At 17.8% G+C, this 23,005-nt stretch overlaps 7 protein-coding genes across 7 annotated transcripts; 5 read left to right on the top strand and 2 right to left on the bottom strand.

Moving 5' to 3' along the window:
- Positions 1-122: 122 nt before the first annotated feature.
- On the top strand, positions 123-779 carry PGAL8A_00090000 (repressor of RNA polymerase III transcription MAF1, putative; the record flags this gene model as incomplete). The annotated part of the gene is made up of 1 exon (XM_028671555.1): positions 123-779. The coding sequence occupies one exon, from the start codon at positions 123-125 to the stop codon at positions 777-779; it is 657 nt and encodes a 218-aa protein (XP_028526018.1).
- A 368-nt stretch (positions 780-1,147) lies between these two features.
- HAT1 (histone acetyltransferase, putative) lies at positions 1,148-4,842 on the bottom strand (the record flags this gene model as incomplete). The annotated part of the gene is made up of 4 exons (XM_028671544.1): positions 1,148-1,184; positions 1,324-1,376; positions 1,668-4,388; positions 4,558-4,842. 4 exons carry the CDS (start codon positions 4,840-4,842, stop codon positions 1,148-1,150), a joined length of 3,096 nt encoding a protein of 1,031 aa, XP_028526017.1.
- Positions 4,843-7,239: 2,397 nt separating this feature from the next.
- MCM9 (DNA helicase MCM9, putative) lies at positions 7,240-10,554 on the top strand (the record flags this gene model as incomplete). Its single annotated transcript, XM_028671533.1, has 1 exon — positions 7,240-10,554. One exon carries the CDS (start codon positions 7,240-7,242, stop codon positions 10,552-10,554), a length of 3,315 nt encoding a protein of 1,104 aa, XP_028526016.1.
- Positions 10,555-11,344: 790 nt separating this feature from the next.
- On the top strand, positions 11,345-11,965 carry PGAL8A_00089700 (conserved Plasmodium protein, unknown function; the record flags this gene model as incomplete). Its single annotated transcript, XM_028671521.1, has 1 exon — positions 11,345-11,965. The coding sequence occupies one exon, from the start codon at positions 11,345-11,347 to the stop codon at positions 11,963-11,965; it is 621 nt and encodes a 206-aa protein (XP_028526015.1).
- Positions 11,966-12,388: 423 nt separating this feature from the next.
- PGAL8A_00089600 (glutamyl-tRNA(Gln) amidotransferase subunit A, putative) lies at positions 12,389-14,314 on the bottom strand (the record flags this gene model as incomplete). Its single annotated transcript, XM_028671510.1, has 1 exon — positions 12,389-14,314. One exon carries the CDS (start codon positions 14,312-14,314, stop codon positions 12,389-12,391), a length of 1,926 nt encoding a protein of 641 aa, XP_028526014.1.
- A 1,062-nt stretch (positions 14,315-15,376) lies between these two features.
- PGAL8A_00089500 (hypothetical protein) lies at positions 15,377-18,160 on the top strand (the record flags this gene model as incomplete). Its single annotated transcript, XM_028671499.1, has 1 exon — positions 15,377-18,160. One exon carries the CDS (start codon positions 15,377-15,379, stop codon positions 18,158-18,160), a length of 2,784 nt encoding a protein of 927 aa, XP_028526013.1.
- A 1,457-nt stretch (positions 18,161-19,617) lies between these two features.
- PGAL8A_00089400 (RNA-binding protein, putative) lies at positions 19,618-21,681 on the top strand (the record flags this gene model as incomplete). The annotated part of the gene is made up of 7 exons (XM_028671488.1): positions 19,618-20,488; positions 20,587-20,727; positions 20,815-20,901; positions 21,025-21,131; positions 21,256-21,345; positions 21,430-21,493; positions 21,626-21,681. 7 exons carry the CDS (start codon positions 19,618-19,620, stop codon positions 21,679-21,681), a joined length of 1,416 nt encoding a protein of 471 aa, XP_028526012.1.
- Between the last annotated feature and the right edge of the window lie 1,324 nt (positions 21,682-23,005).

The raw sequence follows: 23,005 nt of genomic DNA, 5'->3' as shown, positions 1-23,005 counted from the left end.
TTTTTTTTTTTTTTTTTTTTTTTCATTCATATTATTATGTTATATAATTTTGAAATAAGCATTTTGAGTTTTCTCATAATATTATACAATGAAATACAAATAATAATAATATAAAATATAAAATGATAAATTTAGATATTGAGAATCTAAACGATGTTAATTTAATTTTAGAAAGATTAGATGCTCATGATAGATTTATTGAAGCTAAAATAGAATTGTTTGAAGAAATAGACAAAATAAAAAATAATAATAGTACTAATAAAAAAAATATATGCAAAAAAAAAATCCCTGAAATAATAAATAAAAAGGAAAAAAAAAGTATTTTATCAAATATAATAAATATATTAAATTATGTTTTTCCTGATTATGAATTTAAGTATCTAAATAATTCTAATTATAAATATATAAAAAATATTAACAGTGTAATAGATAATATTAATTATAATTTATTTTATATAATTGAAAATATATATAGAGGATTTAATAAGAAAATATGGAAAATATTAAAAGAATTAATTGATTTTAAATATTGTGATGTTTATACTTATTTGAATGATACTGACAATGATCCATATGTTGATAAAGAAAGCATATCAAGTTTTAACTACTTTTTTTTTGCAAAAAAAAATAAAAGAATTTTATTTATATCATGTATAACAAAACCAAAATATAAAAATCAGAATGATGAAGATTTTAATAATATTTATATTGGAATTCAAGATGAACCATCTATGAATGAACAAAATGAATATGATGATGAAAATTCATCAATTTATTAAAATGCAAAAAAAAAAAAAAAAAAAAAAAAAAAAAAAAAAAAATAGAATCAAATAAAAATATAAATATATATACTTTTATAAATGAGCAAAAATTAATATAATACAAAAGATTCATCAGTTTATTTGAAAAATTAATTATATATAAAAAATGTGTATTGATATAGTATACAACAAATTTAAAAAAGAATTTATTATTTTATTTTATTTTATTTTTTTTTTTTTTTTTTGTTTAAATATTATTATTTTTTCTCATTTCATTTATTATTACATTATAATATTAATAATAAAATGAAGAAAAATATATTTTTAGAATTTAAAAAAAAAAAAAAAAAAAAAAAAATTTTTTTTAAGTATATTCTCATTGTGTGCTATAATGGATATATTGATCTCAATTTTTTTATGGTCCTATAATAAAAAAAAAAAAAAAAAAAAAATAAAGTAAAATAATAAAATTAAAAAAATAATATATTATTAATAAATATGTTTTAAAAAAAAAAAAATTTTTTTTTTTTCTTAAGTATATTATTTATGTATTCTTATTTACCTATAATAAACTTTACATTGTTTTTTCCACAGTTTATATAATTCTTCCTTTACCTATATATATATAAAAAAAAAATAAAATAATAAAATAATAATAATAAAATTAAATTTATATTTTAAAATTTTTTTTTTTATGAAATTAAAACAAAAATTTAGGTGACAAATAAAATATATAAAATTTAAAAGATATAAAAATAACAAAAATATACTACACTTTTATTTATAAATATAATTTACTATATTATGAAAAAAAAAAAAGTGTGTATATAATAATTTTTAAAAATTTGTATAATATATTTATTTGGTTATTTTTTTTTTTTTTTTTTTTTTTATCTTATATATTACATAATCTCTAAATACATCACTAGCCATACAGTTCATATTTTTATTAATTAAGTTTCCTATATAATCATTTTTTATCCGTTTCTTAATTTTAATTCTCACATCTTTACATAAATCTGAAGACTCAAAATACTCCATAGAATTTACATAATTTACATTTTCATTTTTTTTTTCTTTTTTTCTAATACTAGAAAATTTTTCATCATTCTCTATATATATGGGAGCAGGGTGCGGTAATACACTAGCGAGTAATAGAGTTTCTATCATTCTAGTAATTTGTTTATGTGTTTCTTTGCATACCTTCATAAATCTTTTTTTATCTAATTCTATATTCTCTTTCTTGATATTTTTTGTTTTTAAATATTCATCTGGATACAAAATAGTTGGTGATAATATTTTTAAATCAATACAAATTTTAATGGTAATAATGTCCCTTAATTGAGTAAAGGATATAGCTGGATCTTCAACTGTTATTTCTCGTATATTATTATTAACAATTGATAAATGATAAATTTTTTCTAAAACTTTCATTCCTAATCCTTTATTTTGCATTGGAGGAAAAATTAAAAATTGAGATATCCTATTTCTATCAAATTGAAATGTGAAAAATGTATAAGTTGTTGCTAATCCAAATAAATAAAAATAATATGAACAATTTTCTTCTTTATGACAAATTTCTTCTTCATTTTCTTCTATTATTATTTCTCTTTTTTCTTTTTTTTTTTCATCTTTTTTCTTTTCATTTTTTTTTACTAAATCTGAATATAAATAGATAACATCATAATTATTATGAAAAGAATAATAATCCTCTTCTTTTTTAATTTCTAAATTATTCAATGTATCTTCAATTGCCTTTTTTACTACTATATTAGTTAATACATATTCCTTTCCATCATTTATAAAATTTGTTATATTATTATTATTTCTTTTATCATTACTATTGTTATTACTATTAACATTATTATTATTATTCTTAGTAGTAGTAGTAGTATTATTATTATTAACAATTTTTAATTCATAATTTTCTTTACTATCCTTTTCTCTTTTTTCTCTTTCTTCTTGTTCCTCTTCTTTTTTTTCCATTTCCTCATCCAAATCTTCTATTTTTTTAACTTTTTTTTTTTTTTTTTTTTGCTTTTTTTCTTCATCATCTACTATTAAAATACGTTTTTTTGTTTGTTTTTTTTCATCTTCTGTTTTTTTCTCTTCTTTTATTTTCCTCTTTTGGTCTTTTTCTGTTTCCACTATAATTTCTTTACCTTGTTTAGTACATTCTCTGTTTATTTTATTATTTTCACTTGTTTTTTCTACTTTAATATTACCATTAAAATCAAAAGTAAAATTGTTATTAATGGAGATTTTATAATTTAATTTATCAATAAAATTATTTTCAGAAAATTTTTTGTTATTATCATATTTAAAAACTATATATGGTAATATTACACTCCATCGATAGTCATATTCTATATTAGATGCACTTTCAATAAACCAATGATAAAACCACTCTACTTTTCTATGTAATAATTCAAAGTTATCTTTTATGGTATAATCATATTTGTTATTGTTTTCATTTAATATTTTATTATTTCTTTCTTCTTTTGCCTCTTCTCCCATTTCTTCATTCATGGAATAATTTTCTGAAGGTAAACATTCATCATTGTTGTTTGTATATATATTATCATTCACATTATTTACATTGGATTCACATTCTTTTAATTTTGATAAATTGCCTTTTTTCTTTTTTTCTTTTAATATATGCAAGTATTCCCTATATAATCTAGACATATCTTTTTCAGTAATGTATCTTGTACAATTTTTTTTTAATTTTTTATTTTCAGCAAATACATTATCAGAATCACTATCTTTATTATTTATAATTTCTTTTTTAGTTTTATCATTTTTCTTTCTTTCTTTAATTGGTGATACAGATGTATCATTGGAAAGAATATTTAAATCTGTATGAGAATTTTTTTTTTCATACATTTTACTTGAGTCATTTAAAATATTATTACTATTAAAATTTTCGTTTTTAAGATCTTTATTACAGCTATTCTTATCAACACATAATTTATTAGTAGTATTTTCCTCTTTTTTTTTATTAAAGTTTGCAATTTTCTCATTTTCATTATTATCAATGTTCTCATTGTTTATGTTAACTTTAGGAGCATTTTTTTCAATTTTATTCAAATTATTTTTATTTTTATCATTATCTTTATTAGAAGTTACACTTTTTTCATTTGTATCACCATCAAAATATATACTTTTTGATAGACGATCATATATACTTTGTGAATTGTTATACAAAATTTTTTCTTTTTCTTCATTTGTTGTTGCATTACAATTTTCTTTTTTAAAATACATTGAGGAAAAACCACATTTTCTTATTTGTAAAATTACATCGTCACTAATTTCTTTTTCATAAATAATAAAACCGGGTGGTTTATAAATATCACTTTGAATATTTTCTTTTACATTCTTTTTCATTTTATTACTTTTTACAATTTCATTTTTTTCATTTCTGTTTAAAATACGTAAAAATTCTTCTTCCGTTTCAATAAATCCACCTGGATAGGGTGTAGTTATATATAAATTTTGCAAAAGCATTAACATAATATGATTTGAATTTTCATATTGATCACATATGCATCCTTTTAATTTCATAAATACTTCGCAATTATCACATGTATAATAAAAGTCTATTTTTAAGCTATCGAAACCAATAACCTATCAGAAGAAAAAAAAAAATCCTCTAATATATATATATTCTTTCATATTAATATTTATAATAGTAAAAATGTTTAATACACATAATTTAAAAAAAAAAAAAAAAAGTAATATAAAAATGAGCATATCAATATTATAATAAAAAAAAAGTAAAAAAATGCTTATTTACTTGTTCACTTTCACTAAAAAAATGATGAGTAAATAACGGTTTAAAGGAATATGTATTATTATAATAATCTTTGCTTGAAATACAAGGATGAAATGTTATAGCATTAATAGCATTTAACTTAGGTATGCAACTGTATGTATTTATAGAAGGGAAAAAATTTAATGATAAATTCTGTAAATCTGTTGCACAATTTTTTATATTATTGTAATAATCTCTATCTATTTCTTCATTTTTACATTCTTGTGCACTATCTATATTTGATTTATTGATATTTTTAGATTTCATGTTTGTTTTGTTATATTTTATATTTCTTAAAAATATTTCAATTGTTAAATATTAATAATTTGTATTCTTATTATATTTTTATTATTCAACATTTCTATTTTTATATATATATATAATACTATATATGTATATATAAAAATATGTAATATTTTATCTTAAAAACTCATGAAATTATTTTTTTCTTAAGTGCTTTAAAAAAAAAAATAAAAAATAAAAAACACACAATTTCTTATATTTAGATTATATAAATCTAACAACAGAATATTACAATATCCGTTTCTTTTTTTTTTTTTCATGAAAAAAAAAAAAAAATAAATAAATAAGAACTATCTTACATATTTTTACAGTATAGGTAATTATATATATAAATTTATATGCATGTTAATTCTTTTTTTAAAGTATATCCAAAGCTAAATATTATAAGAAAATGTTACATTAAAATTCTTTAAATTCATAAAATATTTGTAGTTATATTTTTTTAATATATATATTTAAAACTATTATTCAATTATTTTTAAAATGTTTTTGTAATTTGATCAGTTCCACTGATATGTATGTGCAATTTTTTAAATATTAAAAATAAATATTTAAATATAAACATAAATTTTATTGTTAATATTAAAAATATTATTTGACTTAAAAGTTTTAAATATTATTATTATAATCTTAAAAAAATATAAATTTTTTGATTAAAATTCTTTTGATAAAAATCTGAATATTTTATTCAGATAGTTTTTTTAAACAAAAATCTTTTGTAATTTTTATTCATATATTTTTAAATAAAAACATTGTAAAAGCCCATAGTTTTATAAGAAAAAAGCAAAAACCATATATATATATATATATATTTAAAAAAAAAAGTATAATGATTTATATCAAATTATATTTTTTTAATAATCACAATGTAAAGAAAATTAATGTTATTTAAAAAAAAAATTTAGCTTAAAGTGTAACTTACATTTAATATTAATTATTAAGAAATATAACTATTTTTTATTCATATATGTATATATAAATTATATTATGGTAAAGATATTGAAAGCTTTTAATTGCAGATTTTCTTTCTTAAACTTATTTTTTATTAATGTATTTTTTCTTTTTCAAAATAAGAAAATCAAAGTATTTAGTTACAAAAAAATACATTTCAGTTCATAAAAGCCTCTTTTTATAGCTATATAAAAAATTAATTATAATATTATTTATGTACTATTCATTTATTTTATTTTTTTTTTTCATATGAGAATGTATGCTTTTTTCTTTATTTACAATTACTTTTAATTTTTTTGGTTTTTTTTTTTAATGTTAAAAACGCATATAACCCGATAATTAATTTTAAAAAAAATATACCCTTAAGAGAAGAGATAATAATACATTAAGAATTTGATAATTATACAATAATTTGAAATAAATGTATTAAAATAAGTTAAATTTCCTTTAAATATAAATATTGCAAAATAAATTTTATTAAATATTTCTAATATATTTTTCTAATTTTTTATTTTTAAAAAAAAAAAATAAATGTAAATTTTTGATTCACATTCAACTTTTTAAATATTTCCAAATTAACAATTCATTAAAAATTTCAATTTTTTTTTTATTTTTCCTGAACAGTTCATAAGAAAAAAGAAATAATCATTTTGTTTAAAAGAATTTGATCATTGTATCTAGGTGTCCATGTAAATAATTGTAACATACTACATTTCAGCTTTGAACTATAAAATGGAGATTACAAAAAAAATACAACCTTAAGAACAAATTTAATATGTTTCAATTAATAAAAAAAAAAAAAAAAAAAAAAGACATACGTTATTATCACTAATTTTATTTTATTTGTTAAAATGACTATATTATAATTTCTTTCATTATAATATTTATTTAGCTAAAATTATTTTATTGGTTTATAGACTCATGAGAAATATGTATGTTAATTTTAAATTTTATTAATATTTTTGATAGTTAAAAAAAAATAATCTAAAAGATAAAAATTTTATAGTAACTTATTTTTATATTTAAAAGATTTTTATTTTGTTTAAATAAAATTCAATTTTTTTTTAATTGTTTTAAATCATCTATTTTACACATTATCAATATGAATTTACTTGCATATATATTGAATATTTTTTTTTAATAATAAAATCATATGCAACAAGAAAATATAATTGGTGTTATTTTTTAATAGATTCCGTAATATTCTTTTGATTTTTTACATTTTATATTTTTCCTTGTTTTTTTTTTTTTTTTGTTTTGTTATACTATATATCTTAAATTATCTCCTATTTTTTATTTTTTCATTTTTAGTATTTCATTTGTAAAATTTTATGTTTCTTTTTTTAGTATGTAAATATATATTATACATCTTTTTTTAATTTACTTTTTCTTTTAATTATTAAAATAAGAATGTTTCTTTCTAGCTCTGATTCCAGCATATTTAGTGATAATGACAGTACTAGTAGTAATAAAAATGAATACGCTTTTAACTCAGAAGAAAATATAAAAAATGTAAAAAGTTTTAATAAAATAATTATAAAATTGTTTTTAAAAAATAGAAAATATTACGAACAAATAAAACACATAGCTCTCACATATTTAAGTAAAATAGAAGATATTGAATTTTATAGTGTTCAAAAAATTGATAAAGGAAGGAATGAGCACATACACAATTTTTACTTTGATACATATGATGCAATTGAATATGGAGAAAATGAATTAATATATTATATGCAAAATAGTTTTCATAAATTTATTGATGTAATAAATAACTACTCAATTCCATTTTTCTTTAGATTAATCTTTATAAATTGTTATTTTGAATTTCTTCATAATGAAGAATTAAAAAAAAAATACAATTATGAATTTAATAATAAATACAACTTATCGTCTATTAATGATAGTAGTAAAGAGATTGACTCTATTACAAGAACATACGATAATTTTTTAAGTAACAATGAATATGAAGAAAATTATATCTTTAACGGAAACAAAGAGAAAAAACTTGTACATGAAGATAAAAATAAGTATGAATATAAGGATGAAAATGGAAATATGGATAACTATAAAGATGAATCTGAAAATGACGATGAAAAAAAAAAAAGAAAAAAAAAAAAAGATGATATTTTTTTTTATGATTTTATAGATTATGATTTTAATAAAGATAAAAAGGTTTTGGAAGAAATTGATATGTACAGTGCATGCTTAATTAAAGGACTTTTATATTCATATAAACATTCTTCTTTTTTAAAAGATTTAAATATAAAATTAAAAGTAAATAACTGTTTAAAAATTATATTTGACAAACACAATATAAAAATTAAGTGCCGGGTAATAAATATCCCATATATTCATGATATTTATGTAAATTATTTACAAGAAATAGAAAATAAACATATTGGTAAGTTTATAAGTATTGAGGGAATAATTACAAGAGTTGGAGAAAAGAAAATATTAGAAGAATGTAAAAAATACAGATGTATGAAATGTGATAATATAATTCAAAAAAAGGCTATACCAGAAATGTATTATAACACTCAGACAATATTTGTATGCCCCAATTATTATATTAATACTAACATACCTTATGAAGAGAGTGAATTAATTCCAAAAAAAATGAACAAAAGGTATCAAAAAAAAAATTATATGAGAGATACTAAAAATAATAAGTATCCATTCAAGAAAAAATGCAATGGCACAAATTTTGAACTAATAGAAAGTGAAATTAGAAGAGTAGATTATCAAGAGATAAAAATAAGGGAAACAAGTAAAACAAATATACCACACTCAATAACAGTGGTGCTTTTAGAAAATCTCGTAGGTAGGTATAATCCAGGAAAAAAAGTAATTATCAATGGAATAGTTCTAAGAAGATGGAAAAAAATGTACAAAGATATCAGATGTGAAGCTGAATTATTTATTGAAGCTAATAATATTGAAATTAAAAAATTGGAAAATATAAAATGCAAAGAAATATCTTTAGATGATGACTTTGCTAAAAGAATAAATATAATAAATAAAGCTTGTATAGATGATGGAATAACAAACTTAAATAGAGAAGAAAAATACTTAGAAAATTTCCTAGAAAAAAATAGCCTCTCAAATAACGTGAACGAGAGCAAAAATAATCCTTCTCTAAATGAAAAAAATATGTATATTTCTGATTTTAATATTCCAGTAAATAATGTGGAAAAACTTTTTGAAAGATATTGGTTACTTTTTAAAAATAATAAAATAGAAGGAAAAAGATATATATGCGAAAGTATATGCCCCAATTTATATAATTGTAAATTATCAAAAATGTCCCTCCTTTTAGTTTTAATAGGTGGAAATAAAACAAATGAATATGATTCTTTCTATAATGAAAATAATAAATGGAAAAAATATTTTGATAAGAATTATGAGAATAAAAATAATTATATGGAAATTGATAAAAATTCCATTTATGAAAATTTATGTAAACGTAAAATAGAGAAAAACAATAAAAAAAAAAAAAAACATAAAAAAAGAAAAGGGAAAATTTCACAAGACAATTATGATAAAAGAACTCTGTGTCATTTACTACTGGTTGGAGATCCTGGAACAGGAAAATCTCAATTATTAAAAGAAGTGCAAAAATTAAGTAATATTTGTATGAACGTATCAGGCATGTTTTGTACTACTGCAGGATTAACATGTGCAGCAATAAAAGAAGGAAATACCTTTATGTTAGAAAGTGGAGCTTTAGTTTTAGCTGATAATGGTGTATGTTGTATTGATGAATTCTGCTTAATGAAAAATGAAAATAAAAATGCTATTCACGAAGCAATGGAGCAGTTAACCATATCTGTTGCAAAAGGTGGGATAGTTGATAAACTAAATTGTAGGTGTACCATTATTGGTGCATCAAATTTCGAGTTAAATAGAAACGTGAAAGGAAATATAGCTAGCAGTGAAAATAAAGTGCTTATTCTTAATCTTTCTTATGCTTTATTAAGTAGATTTGACTTAGTAGTTATAACAGAAGATAATAATAAGATAGATTCAAAAGTTGCTGATTATGTATTATCACAAGACTTTGAAACAAATACACGTAATCACATTAATGAAAATACAATGAAAAAAAAAGATACTGGATGTTATATTCATGAAGAAAATAAAAACAGCTTATCGAAATTATCTTATTCTATGAATAATCCTGAACTTAATAGTTATTATTCTTCTTTTTCTTCTCAACATAGCAATAGAAAAATTATATGGCCATGTGAAAAAATTAAAGAATACATTTACTATGTAAAAAATAGTTTCTTTCCTAATTTTGATAAAAATGCTAAGTTAATTTTAATTACTTATTATTCTAATTTAAGAAAATACAATGATGGTGATAATGGGACAACAATAAGAACAATGGAAAGTTTGATTAGATTAAGTGAAGCACATTCAAAATTAATATTTAACAATTCAGTTTTTGCAGATGATGTTATAAATATAATTTTGTTAGTGGAATTTAGTTTAAGAGGTTATCAAATAGCTATTAAAACAAATTCAAATAATATTTTAATAGCTAGAACTGGGATTATTGAAAACTTGAATGAATTATTAGAAACTTATAATAAAAATAGTAATAATTTTCATTCTTTAGATGATGTTTTGTTCAATAATTCTTTATATACTTATTTTAAAAAAATTCTTTTAGAAAAATTAAATTTAAAAGAAACAAATGGAAATATTCATAAAATAGAATAATCTATATTACATATATATATTATATTTATTCCATCTCTTGTGCAATTTTTATTCAAAAAAAAAAAAAAATAAAATAATATGAATACAGTGAATTTCTTTTTAATTTAAAATAGTATAAACTCAAATATATCATATATTTCCTTATTTTGTTTTTTATTATTATTTGCCTAATTTGTTAATTTTTAAAGTTTTTTATACATGAAACATATTTTCTTTTTAATATGTTAAAAATTTCTATTATTTTTCACTATTATAAATATTTAATCTGTCAATTATGTCTTAAATTTTTTTTTTTTTTTTTTAAATGTTACTTCTAATTTAAACAATATATTTTATTAATTTGTTTTTTATTTTTTTAATAATTTAAGAACAAAAAAAAAAAAAAAAATAAAATAAAATAAAAAATAAATTGAATAAATTACAATTATTCTTATTTATTTTGTTGATAATTAAATTTTACTTTTTAAAAGTATGTTAAAATTTCAAAAAAATTGCAAATTTTGAATTATATTATATAACCATGTTTTAAGTTAAATATAATAATATATTATTTTTATAATATATTTACTCAACCAAGATATTCTTTTTTTTTTTCTATTTTCAATATTAATACTATGTAATAAATAATGATTAAAATTATTTCCATAAAAGAAATTGAAAGAAAATTAGAAATAAGTAAAAGAGAGTTATAAAGAAAAATCATAAGAAAATTTATCTACATATATATATGTATATGTTAATATTTTTTTTTTTTTTTTTTGTAATTTTTATTTGAAAAAATATTATAATAATGGACTTAAAAGTATTAGATGATGAAATTATGTTATCTGATGGAAGAATTATAAAAATACCAATAAAAAATGAAGAAAACAATAAAGATAAGGAAAAAGGAAAAATAAAAATTGAAAAAATACCTAATGTATGGGGTAGTAGTGCTGGTGCAGGAAGTGATTATTTTGACATTTATAGAAAACAAAGAAATGAAGAAAATGAGCGAATTGAATTAATTGAAAAAAAATGGAAAGAGTATACTGAAAATCAAATATTTCAAAATAAAAGAAAAGCAAAAATAGAATATATTGAAAAAAAACGTCTAAAAAAAAAAAATAAAAGATTAATAAAAAAAAATAAATTGAAACAGCAACAAAACAATAAAAAATTTAATAAAAATGAAACACAAATAAGTCATCCTTCATTAAAACAAAATGAGAAAAATAAAGAATTAAACGATGATAATGTTAAAACAAATGAGGATCATGTAAAAAATAATAAAAATTACAACGGAAATGAAAATAATATTTTAGATGAAGAAAAATATATAGAAAAAGAAGTCAATGAAGATAATGGAGCAATTATTCCACCTATTGATACAAACAATTTTCTTGTTGTTAAAGAAGATGAACTTTTTTAAAGAATTAAAAAATAGAATGAAGAAATATATTTAAATTAATATGAAGGTGAAGAATAAAATAAAGATTATCATATATAAATCATATAAAATATAATTAAAAGAAAGTAATAAAAAATAATATAAAATAAAATAAAAATAGAATGAAATAAAATCATGAAAAGTAAAATTAAATAAATTAAATAAAAATAATATAATATAAAAAAAATTTAAATATAAATATAAATGTATATTTTTCTTAATTTTTTTTTTTTTATTATAGTAAATTTTGTTCTCTTATATGATTTTTACATTGTATGTATATATTTATGAATTTAGTAAAAAAAAAATTACTTTAATTTGTATCCTTTAATTTATTTTTTTTTTTTTTTTTTGGTGTTATTAATTTGTAAAAAATAAATATATATTTATATATTTTTTTTTAATCTACATATTCTTAGAATTTTTTAAATTTTCATATATTTTTTTATTAACATTCATTTTTTCCTTATATACTAAGGCTATTTTTAATAAACCTATTTCATTTAAATTTCTACTTAGAAGTTGAAAAGACAATGGTTCATTAAAATTTTTCGTAAATTCACCTGTTGGTATAACTATACTAGGAAATCCTGTAATTGAAGATATTACAGAAAATACTTCTTTCATGTATTTATTATATTTACTCCCATTATCTTTATCAGTATTATTTATGTTTATGCTATCTTTATATATTTTATTTGTATTTAGATAATTTTCATTAATGCCATTTTTAAAAAAATTATTCTCATTAATAATGTTTTTTTTTAAATAAGCATTGTGTAAATATGAATCATTTATGTGATCTTTCAAATTATTTGATCTTGGAAAGGATGGTAATAAAATATAATTTACTTCTTTAAACAATTTCTTTAATGTTGTAATCAACTTTTCCTTTATACTCAAAAAAATATCTCTTATATCTATTTTTTGAAAATATGAAGAAATTAATGATCCACCTATTATTCTTGATAAAACATTCTCACTAATTAAATTTGATCTTAATTTTTTAATAAATTTTAATTCATTATTTAAATTATGAATATTATAATTTACTCCATTTATTCTTGAAATGTTACTATTTGCTATAGTCATAGAATATATGTAATATATATAACAGTAATCAATTAATTTATATAAATTTATATTTATTAATTTACCACCTAAATACTCAATATTTTTCATTACATCTTCATAATTTTTATTTATAATATCATCAACAAAGTAACTTTTTAAAACATGACTGCTTAAAAACCCAAATTTCACATTTTTTAATGGAAAATCACTTCGAAACTTCTGTGATGAATAATATTTTTTTAATAAGAGATGAAATTTCGTCTTTTTCTTTAAACTTGTTAAATCTTTTTTGTCTTTTCCACATAATGCATCTAATAAAATACTACAATCATATAAATTATTAGCTATAAGTCCTACAACATCAGTTTCCTCATTATATGGTATTATACCATATCTACTTATTCTCCCATAGGTAGGTTTAATTCCTATGCATGCACACATCGCAGAAGGAGTTCGAATGGATCCACCAGTATCTGTATTTACTGAACAGTTAATAATTTTAGAACCAACACAGCTAGCTGATCCACCAGATGAACCACCACATGACAGATATTTTTCATTAAATGGATTTTTTACTTCTTTTGTGCAGGAACCCATAGCAAATTCATCTAAATGTGTTTTTCCTATTATAACTGCTCCATGTTTTTTTAGTTTCTTTACAACTGTACTATCATATGAAGGTACATAATTTGATAAAATTTTGCTTCCAGCTTTTGTTGGTATACTTTTCGTTATTATATTATCCTTTATTACCAATGGCAAGCCAAATAATTTTGGTAATTTTTTATGTCCTTCATTTTTTTTATATTCTTCATATATTACATATAATTTATTTATTTGTTCATATATATCATCAATAGTATATATATATGAAAAACTATTATATTTATTTATATTTTCAAATAAAACTTTATTAATTATATGCTTTTCAAAAACTGTTTTTATATCACCTTCTGATAATTCTTTTCTTATTTTGTATATATGTGAATCACTTAACTCATTGTAAATATTGTCAGATAAAACAAAAACCTTTTTTTTTTTTTTTAAATTTATATATTTCTTCTTGCATAATATATAAGAAAAAGGCTGAAAAATGTAAGAATATGTATATTTATTTAAGTATGTTGTTCCTTTATTCAAGTAATATTTAAACTTTTTTACTTCAGGCTTTCTTATTAAGCACAATGATTTATTATTAAAAATACCTAAGCCATGTAAAAAAATATGAATAAGAAATATTTTTATAAATACGTGCATATTATATTATATACTTCCCCCAATTAATATAATTAAATACTAACCATTTTTTTATAACTTTTCATCTTCATTAATTTTATCAAAATTCTTTGTGTATAAATATATATATATATATATATATATATATATAAAAGAAAAAAAACAAAAAAAAAAAAAAAAAGGTTTATATTTTTATTATAACAATAATACTTATTTTGTTCCATATACCTTAATAAAAAGAAAATACATTATGTATTAAAAAGCTACAATAAAATTATTAATCTTTCTTTTAAAAGGAAAATGTAATTATAATTTTTTTTTTTTTTTTTTTTTTTTTTTTTTATTGTAGCAGAACAAATCATGTATGTTTTCTTTAAAAAAAATACATTTTGTCAATAAGAAAATTATACTTATGACTTGAATATAACTTTAATACTTTTAAAAGTAATGGAAAGATAAAAACTTAGTATATAAAACATGTTCACATTATTAATTTTCATTTTTTTTTCTTTCAAAAATAAATTGTATTTCTTTAATTCTTTAGAAATTTTACAAAAAAATGTCCATTCTTATAAATCCTCACTTATAGATGATTATTCTAATTTTTTAAATATCGGTAATTTAACAAAAAAAATTAATCAATTTATATATTTTAATACAACATACGTAGGAAGAAAAAAAAAGGAAAATATTGGATATACTATTTTTACTTTCACTATATAAATTATTATTAAGGCATTAATTAAAACAGTATATATGAGGTTTTTCAGTTATTAATAGTTTCACATATTTAATTATATATATATTAAAAGGTTCTTCAATTTTATACTATTTTCAAGAAGTTTTATGAACTTCTTTTCCATATCTCATTATCAAACTTTCATTTCTATATAGTTTTAAAATACACATATAAATATGTTTATTATTAATAAAAATTGAAAATTCTTTCCATATATATATACTCTAAAAAACTATTCTAATAAATAGATTAACCATATATATATATATATATATATATATATATATATATATATATATATTTAATTTATTTTCTTTATTAATTTTTTATATGAGTATATACAAATGGAAAAAGCTAAGAATATTATGAAGTACTTAAATACTTCATCAGAAAAATATAAATTTGAACTATTAGTTGATTATATTAATTTAAAATATCATGAAAATATATATGTAACATTTGAATTAGTAAGAGGAACAAGGAAAATATTATCAGATGAAAAAGTACTATTGAAGAACGAAAAAGCATACTTTAAAAAGTTAATAGAAATAAAACTTACTTTATTTCATAAAAAATATAATAAATCGTATAAAAATAAATTTTTTTTACTCATTTTTTATATAATTACTAATGATGAAAAATATATCATTGGAAAATGCAAAATAGATTTTAGTGAATATATCAATATAAATGAATTTTATAATATAAAATTTCCTATAAAATATAATTTATTAAATAAAGGATTTGCTTATGTAAAAATAAATTGTTGTAATTTAAAAGATAAAAAAAAAACAAATGCAAATAGCTCTGTACCAAATTCTCTAGTTTTCCCATTAAATTCAAATGCTACTAATGACATTCTAAGAAGGGATAAAAATATTCTCGATGAACATTCTAACGAAAATAATTATAATCATATAAGTGATAACAATAATAATGATACATGTATTCTTCAACCAAATGAAAATTATATTCCTTATAATGAAAATAATAATATGAATCCATTAAATGAAATTAATATTTATAACGATAATATAGAAAAAAAATACAAGAGAAATATCGTTAATTTAAATAAAATTAAATCTAGTCATACAACTCTAAATAGCTGCAATATAAATAAAAATAATATAACTAATGATCAAACTCAAGAAAATAGTATGGTTTCAAATACAAATGAACATTGTTGTCCACATAATTATAGTGACACCTCTATTATTTATTTAAAAAAGTGTATAAATGATTCGTTCAAAAAACTTAAAGAAATAAATAATTTGAACTCCAAAACAATTTCTGATATTAACAAACAGGAAATTAAAGAAGATGTAATTAATAAAAACTGCTCTGACAAAAATCTTAATCCTAGAATTATAAATGAACAATATGATAAAAATTTTAAAAATTATAAAGAAAATCAAAAGGAATACAATGATAAAGAAAAAAAAAAAGAAGAAAAAATACAATTGAGTGATTCTAATTATAATACAGAAATACATAATAATGATTATTACAAGATTAACAAAAAGGAAGATGAATCCAATTCCAATTTAAAAGTACAAGTTTTAATTGGTAATATGGATAAAGTAATAAAAAATTCTCATATTATTCGGAATATTAATTCGTTATATTTAGAAGAAGAAATAAAAAGTAACAAAGAAATGATTTACAATGAATTTAATAAAGAAATTGTTGACGAAGTAGATAAGGAAAATTTTGATAATATAAAAAATCCAAGTGAAGATATGAGAGATTTTCAATTTTACGAAGAACTAAACGAAATAAGTGATGATAAAAAATTAGATAATGAAAATATAAATGAAAATAACGAGTTAAATAAAACTTATACAGAATTAGAGAAATGTTATGAATTACTTTTAGATAAAAGAAACAAAGAAATTAAAATATTATCAAATAAAATTTTCCTTTTAAAAAAGAATAGTCAAATAAAAGAAGAAAAGATGAAAAAAATGACTATAAAAATTATAAAAAATTATGTAGAGTTTTCTAAGAGAAAATGTAAAGAATTCATATTTGTCATTAATAATTTAAAACAATTACTATCTATATTAAATGATGAAGAATGCTTCAGTGATGTGGATGGTAAAAAAAACATAGCAATTAATCTTAATGATTCTGAAATCTTTAAAAAAAAAAATATAAAAATAAATGATAATATTATATTTAATCAAAAATGTGAATATTTGTATGACATTGAATGTATAAATAACAAAAATATAATTATAAGGAATTTTCAAAAAATAGATTATTACTGCAATATAATATTAAAAGAAGACACAGATATTTATGCCTTATATAATCATTTTGAAGTTATCGATGAATATATAAATTCATTATTTACTTTAAAAAAAGAAGAAATGGTTAATGTTATGGAAATTTTAATTAATATAATTAACGAATTAATTGAAAAACAGAATATACCAGTAAGCTTAAAAAAAAAAAAATATAACTCTTTAATAAATATAAAAGGAGAAAATATAAAAAATTTAAATAATAAATGGGATGAAAAGTTTATAAATATGGAGGAAATAGTAAAAGAAAAAATCTCTAAATTAGAAAAAGAAAAAAATATATTAACTCAAGAGAATCGAGAAATTAATAATAATTTTAATGCTTTAGAAAAGATACCACTTTACCCAAACATAATTAGTTTGTATGAAAAAAATATATCTACCACTTCAACAATTAAAAAATTAACTGAAGACGTACATAATTTGCAACAAATCATTGAAGAATTAAAAAATTCTTTAATAAATGATAAAAAATATGTAAACATAAATATTGAAAGTAATGATTTAATACAAAAGATAATAAATCAATATAACAATGAAAATAATGAAAGTGAAATTGATGAATATTCCTATATATCCTCAAAAAGTATTTATAATAAAAATATGGTATATAATGTGAAGAAAAAAAAAACAACTAATAAAAAAAACTTTTCAAACTATAATATAGAAAAAAATGAAGAAGAAAAATATCATAAAAAAGTAAAAGAACTAGAAAACGAATTAATGAACACTAAATTGTTATTAGCACAAAGCGAAACAAAAAGAGAAGAAGAAATCAATGAATTTAAAAAAAAATACATACATAAAAAAATTTTAAATTAAAAAATGTTTATGAATAGAAAAAAAAAAAAAAAATAAAATAAAATATCTTTACTCTTTTTATTTATGTAATATTCAGAATATAAATTAAAAATATTTTATATGGGAATAATGTTTTTAAGTATATTTTTTTGAATAATATTTAGTTTACCTATAAACCTAAAACTAAATTTAGAAATGTCATTAAGTATATTTTACTTTTAATCTTTCTTTTTTTTTTTTTTTACTTTAATTTTTGCATTTTTTTTATGAATAATTTTTTTTATTTTACCTTATATATATATATATATATATATATATATATATATATATATATATATATATATATATATATATATATATAATAATTTAATAATTTAATAATTTTTAGTTAAAATTAGGTAGCACTTTAATTAGACTAAAATAAAAAAAAAAAGTTATATATATATATATGTGTATTTATTTCTTTTTTTTTTCTCTTAAAATTCTACTGCATAAAAATTTTAATTATCGACATATATGATAATTCGAAATTTTTTTTTTTTTTTATTTTTATGGTGTTAATAACTTTTATGGTTAAATCCCAATTTAATAAAAGAAACCATAAAGGATATTATTATAAAAATTGCAAAATTTTATAAAGTTAATCTTCTTTTTAATAAAGACAAAAAAACAACTCAACTATTAAATAAATATATTAACATGAAAATATTTTTAACATAATAATAAATGAGAAAAAAAAAAAAAATATATAAACTCTTATTAAAGAGCAAAGAGAGAATGTTATACCTTAAAAATTTTTTTATTTCAAAAATATTTGATAAGCACACACGTTATAAAAAAGAAATTGATCTTAGTTTTTTTTAAGTATTTATGTGTGATTTTTATTTTTATTTTTTATAATAATTTTTTTTTTTTTTTTTTTTTTTTTTATATATATATATTTTATTTAAATTTTTAATTGTTTTATTCTTTTTTTTATTTTTTTATATTTAAAAAAAATATATATTTTCATAATTAAAAATATTACTAAGTAAAATTGTTTTAAGAACAAAATAAATATGTTTCAGTTTTATAGTAATAAAAAAACATATGCATAGCACAAATTAAGTGAATTAAAAGAAACATTCATTCCTCTCCTTTATGTTATGTATATAAAAAAATTACACTTTCATAAAATATAAAATTTTTTTTTAATATTATATATATATATATATATATTTATATATATATTTAAATATATATTTATATATATTTATATATATACTTTTATGTATTCACTATTAAATATATTTCTTTTTTTTTTTTTTTTTTTTATCAATTTTGTTTTTTTTTTTTTTTTTTTTTAAATTATTTTATTTTAAATTTGTAAAAATTTTCTTTTTTTAAAAAAATATAGATGTATATATTTATATAAATATATATATAATATATATTTTATTTTTAGTATTTTTATTCTAAAAAAAAAAAAAATAATAAAAATGGAAATGCCTAAAGAAACTTCAGCTAAATTAGATATGAGCTTAGATGAAATAGTAAATAAAGAAGCATTAAATAATGAAAAAAATGGAGATAAAAATGATAAGAAATCAGTAAATTTAAAAAAAAACAGAAAAAAAATCTCCTTAAGAAAATCCAAAAAAAAAATATTAAATTTATCAAAAAATAATCAAAAAAATAACAATAAAATTCTTCAAAAATTCCCCATGAATAATGCGAACACTTCAATAGTTTGCCCACCACCGCCTCCTCCTCCTCCTCCACCTCCCCCAATGTCAAAAGAAAATTCAATGAACTGGAATTATAGGAAGAGTCATAATGTCAATCCTAATCCTACTCACCTAATAGCAAATAATACCAATCACAATCTTAACTTAAGTCATATCAGTTCTAATCCTAGTCATCTAAATCATGTTAGCACTAATCCAATTGGTCATAACCCAAACATAAATATAAAAACAACAAATGTCAATTTAAGTTGTATATCAAACTGTAATATGCATATGAGTACAAATGTTCAATCAAACTTATATTATAGTAATAATTCTAAAAAAAATTATAAGATAAATAATATAGGGGACTCAGCAAATTTTATAACTAGTCCTACTTTAAGACCCGCACCGTATCAGCAGAATAATAATTCCATTAATATAAATGTTGAAAAAAAAAATTCTTTTGTAACTAATAATTTTGTACATCAAAATAATAATGAGTATTCTTATAGTGATATTCATCAACAGCAAAATAACAATAAAAAATTGTCTTTTTCATCAAATATAAGACCAAATTATTCAAATTTACCAATTCATAATAATTCCAAATTTTATTTATTAAAACCACCATGTGATATAGGTATTTAAAAATATTTTTATTTTACAGATATATTTATTTATTTTATCATTATATATATATATATATATATATATATACCTTCTTTGTTCTTTTATTAGTAATATCAAAACCTCCGCAAAATCATCTACGACCAAATGAATTTAACGAAAATAAAATAATTTTTGCAAACTATCAAAATAATATTAATGAAAATAATACGCCTAAGTATTTTCAACCAAGAAATTTTGTTAATGAATCTAGTAACATATTTATATATATATATATATAGTAAAATTATAAGTATATATATTAATGTTTTCTTTTTCATTTCTTTTTTTTTTTTAAAGATACAAATTTTTGGGGAAACAATATGAATGTACCTCTTCCAAATAATCTACAAGATAGTAACACAGTTAATATGAAATATCCTATATGTAAGAAATATTTTTCTTTATTTTTATATATTATATAAATAAATTAAATTTTTTATCATTTTATATTTTTATTTTATTATTATTAATATTATTATCCTTTTTTTTTTTTTTTTTTTTTCAAAGTTGATCAAAATATCGATAAAATAAAATATAATAAGTATAAAGAGAAGATTACCAGAATGAATAATTCAGTGTATGCAAAGAAACCTCATAATATAATAGTTACAAATGTGAGTTTTTTTTTTTTTTTTTTTTTTTTTTTTATCTTGTTCATTAATTTTTATTATATAGTTTATAAATATATTTATTTTTTATTTATTTATAATATACTTAATTATTTACTTTTATTTTTAGATACCTAAAAATTTAACTTCAAGAGAAATCTTAGAAACATTTAGATGCATGGGGAATGTTTTACGAGCTGATATTATGTTGACAAGCAAAGTATATATATCATTTTTTTTAATTTTTCATTAATATTTTTTATTTTAAATAATTTTTTTTATTATTTTTTTTTTTTTTTTTTAGGGTGAGCATTCAGGTTGTGCTTGCATAACTTTTGCTGATTTAGAATCAGCTGCCTTAGCAGCTAGTAATAAAATTATAATAAAAATATACACACGCACACACATATATATTTATATATATAGTAGTAGTTCCATTTAAATATTTTATTAAAAAATATATTAAATGAATTTGTAAAAACTAATTTCTTTTTTTATAGGCAGATATGATGGTGGCACTTTAAATAAGCAGAAAATAAAAGTATTTGTAGAATGATACTTAATAGAAGAAGTAAAATTATATCTTATATATATTATGTGCATATAAAACTTTATTCATTAAAAAAAATTAATATAAAAGTGATATTTTCGTATAATTAATTATATAAAAATAGATAGATGTTGTTATGTTTTAAATAAAATGTTATATTATTAATTCCATTTTTATACATTTACATAATTATAAATCTTACAAGCTTACATATATTGATATAATTGTGAAAACAAATATATATACAACTGTTAAAATAAACCTGAATAAAATATATCCATATATTTGAATATATACATTTATATTAAGCATGACAAAATGTAAAATAATTTATATATATATATATATATATATATATATACTATATTTATGAAAAAACATAATAATTCTATACATACTTGAATTAAAAAATAAAAATTAGTAGAATTAACAAAAAGTAATATATATACTTATATATATAATCACATGTATCATTGAAGATATTTATCTATTTTTATTAACACTATATAATATATTTCTCTTTTTTTTTTTTTCTTTTTCTTTTTTTCTTTCTCTTTTCTCTTTCCCTCTTTCACTATATATATATATACATATATATATATATTACAATGAAAAAAAATTTTATTATAAATTATTTGATGTTCTTTTAATTTTTTTTTTTTTTGTATTAACTATATTCCTATGAAGTATGAAGAAATTCTTAATATATTTGACAAAAGCTTTATATATATATATATATGTATTTATATTTTTTTTTTTTTTTTTATATAATTATTAAGCATATATATAGTTGTTTTAAAATTTATAAAGTTATTTATAAGTATATTGAATTACTTCAGTTTATATATATATTTTAAAGCTTTATGAATGTACATATATATATTTTTATAAATATTTAACCTTTTATATTAAGAAAGTAATAATTATTAACAATAAAAAGTATTTACATTTATTTTTTTTTTTTTTTTATTATATACAAATTATTGTTTATATATATACATATATATTATTATATGCTTTTAAAAAAAAAAAAATGTTCCATATTATTTCCTTTTCTTATTGCATTTATAGTTTTCCTAAGATTACTTTTTGTTGTATGTGTAGTGTATTACATTTATTATTAAAAAAAATAAGAGGTAGATTTAAGCAATTATAGAATTTTAAAAACTTATATTAGTATTTATTAAGTTTATAGAAATCTTTTACTTGCATTATATATAATTAATATGAAAATATACATTGTGTTTTTATTTTATTAAAATCATATATTAAATTTTTTTGAAACCAAATTTGTTTTTAATAGAAAAAAAAAAAAAAAAAAAAAAAAAAA

This window comes from Plasmodium gallinaceum (assembly GCF_900005855.1).
Source record: "Plasmodium gallinaceum strain 8A genome assembly, contig: PGAL8A_v1_61, whole genome shotgun sequence".
NCBI lineage: Eukaryota > Apicomplexa > Aconoidasida > Haemosporida > Plasmodiidae > Plasmodium > Plasmodium gallinaceum.
The sequence above is the reverse complement of the archived record's forward strand: the minus strand, read 5'-3'. Positions and strand labels throughout refer to the sequence as shown.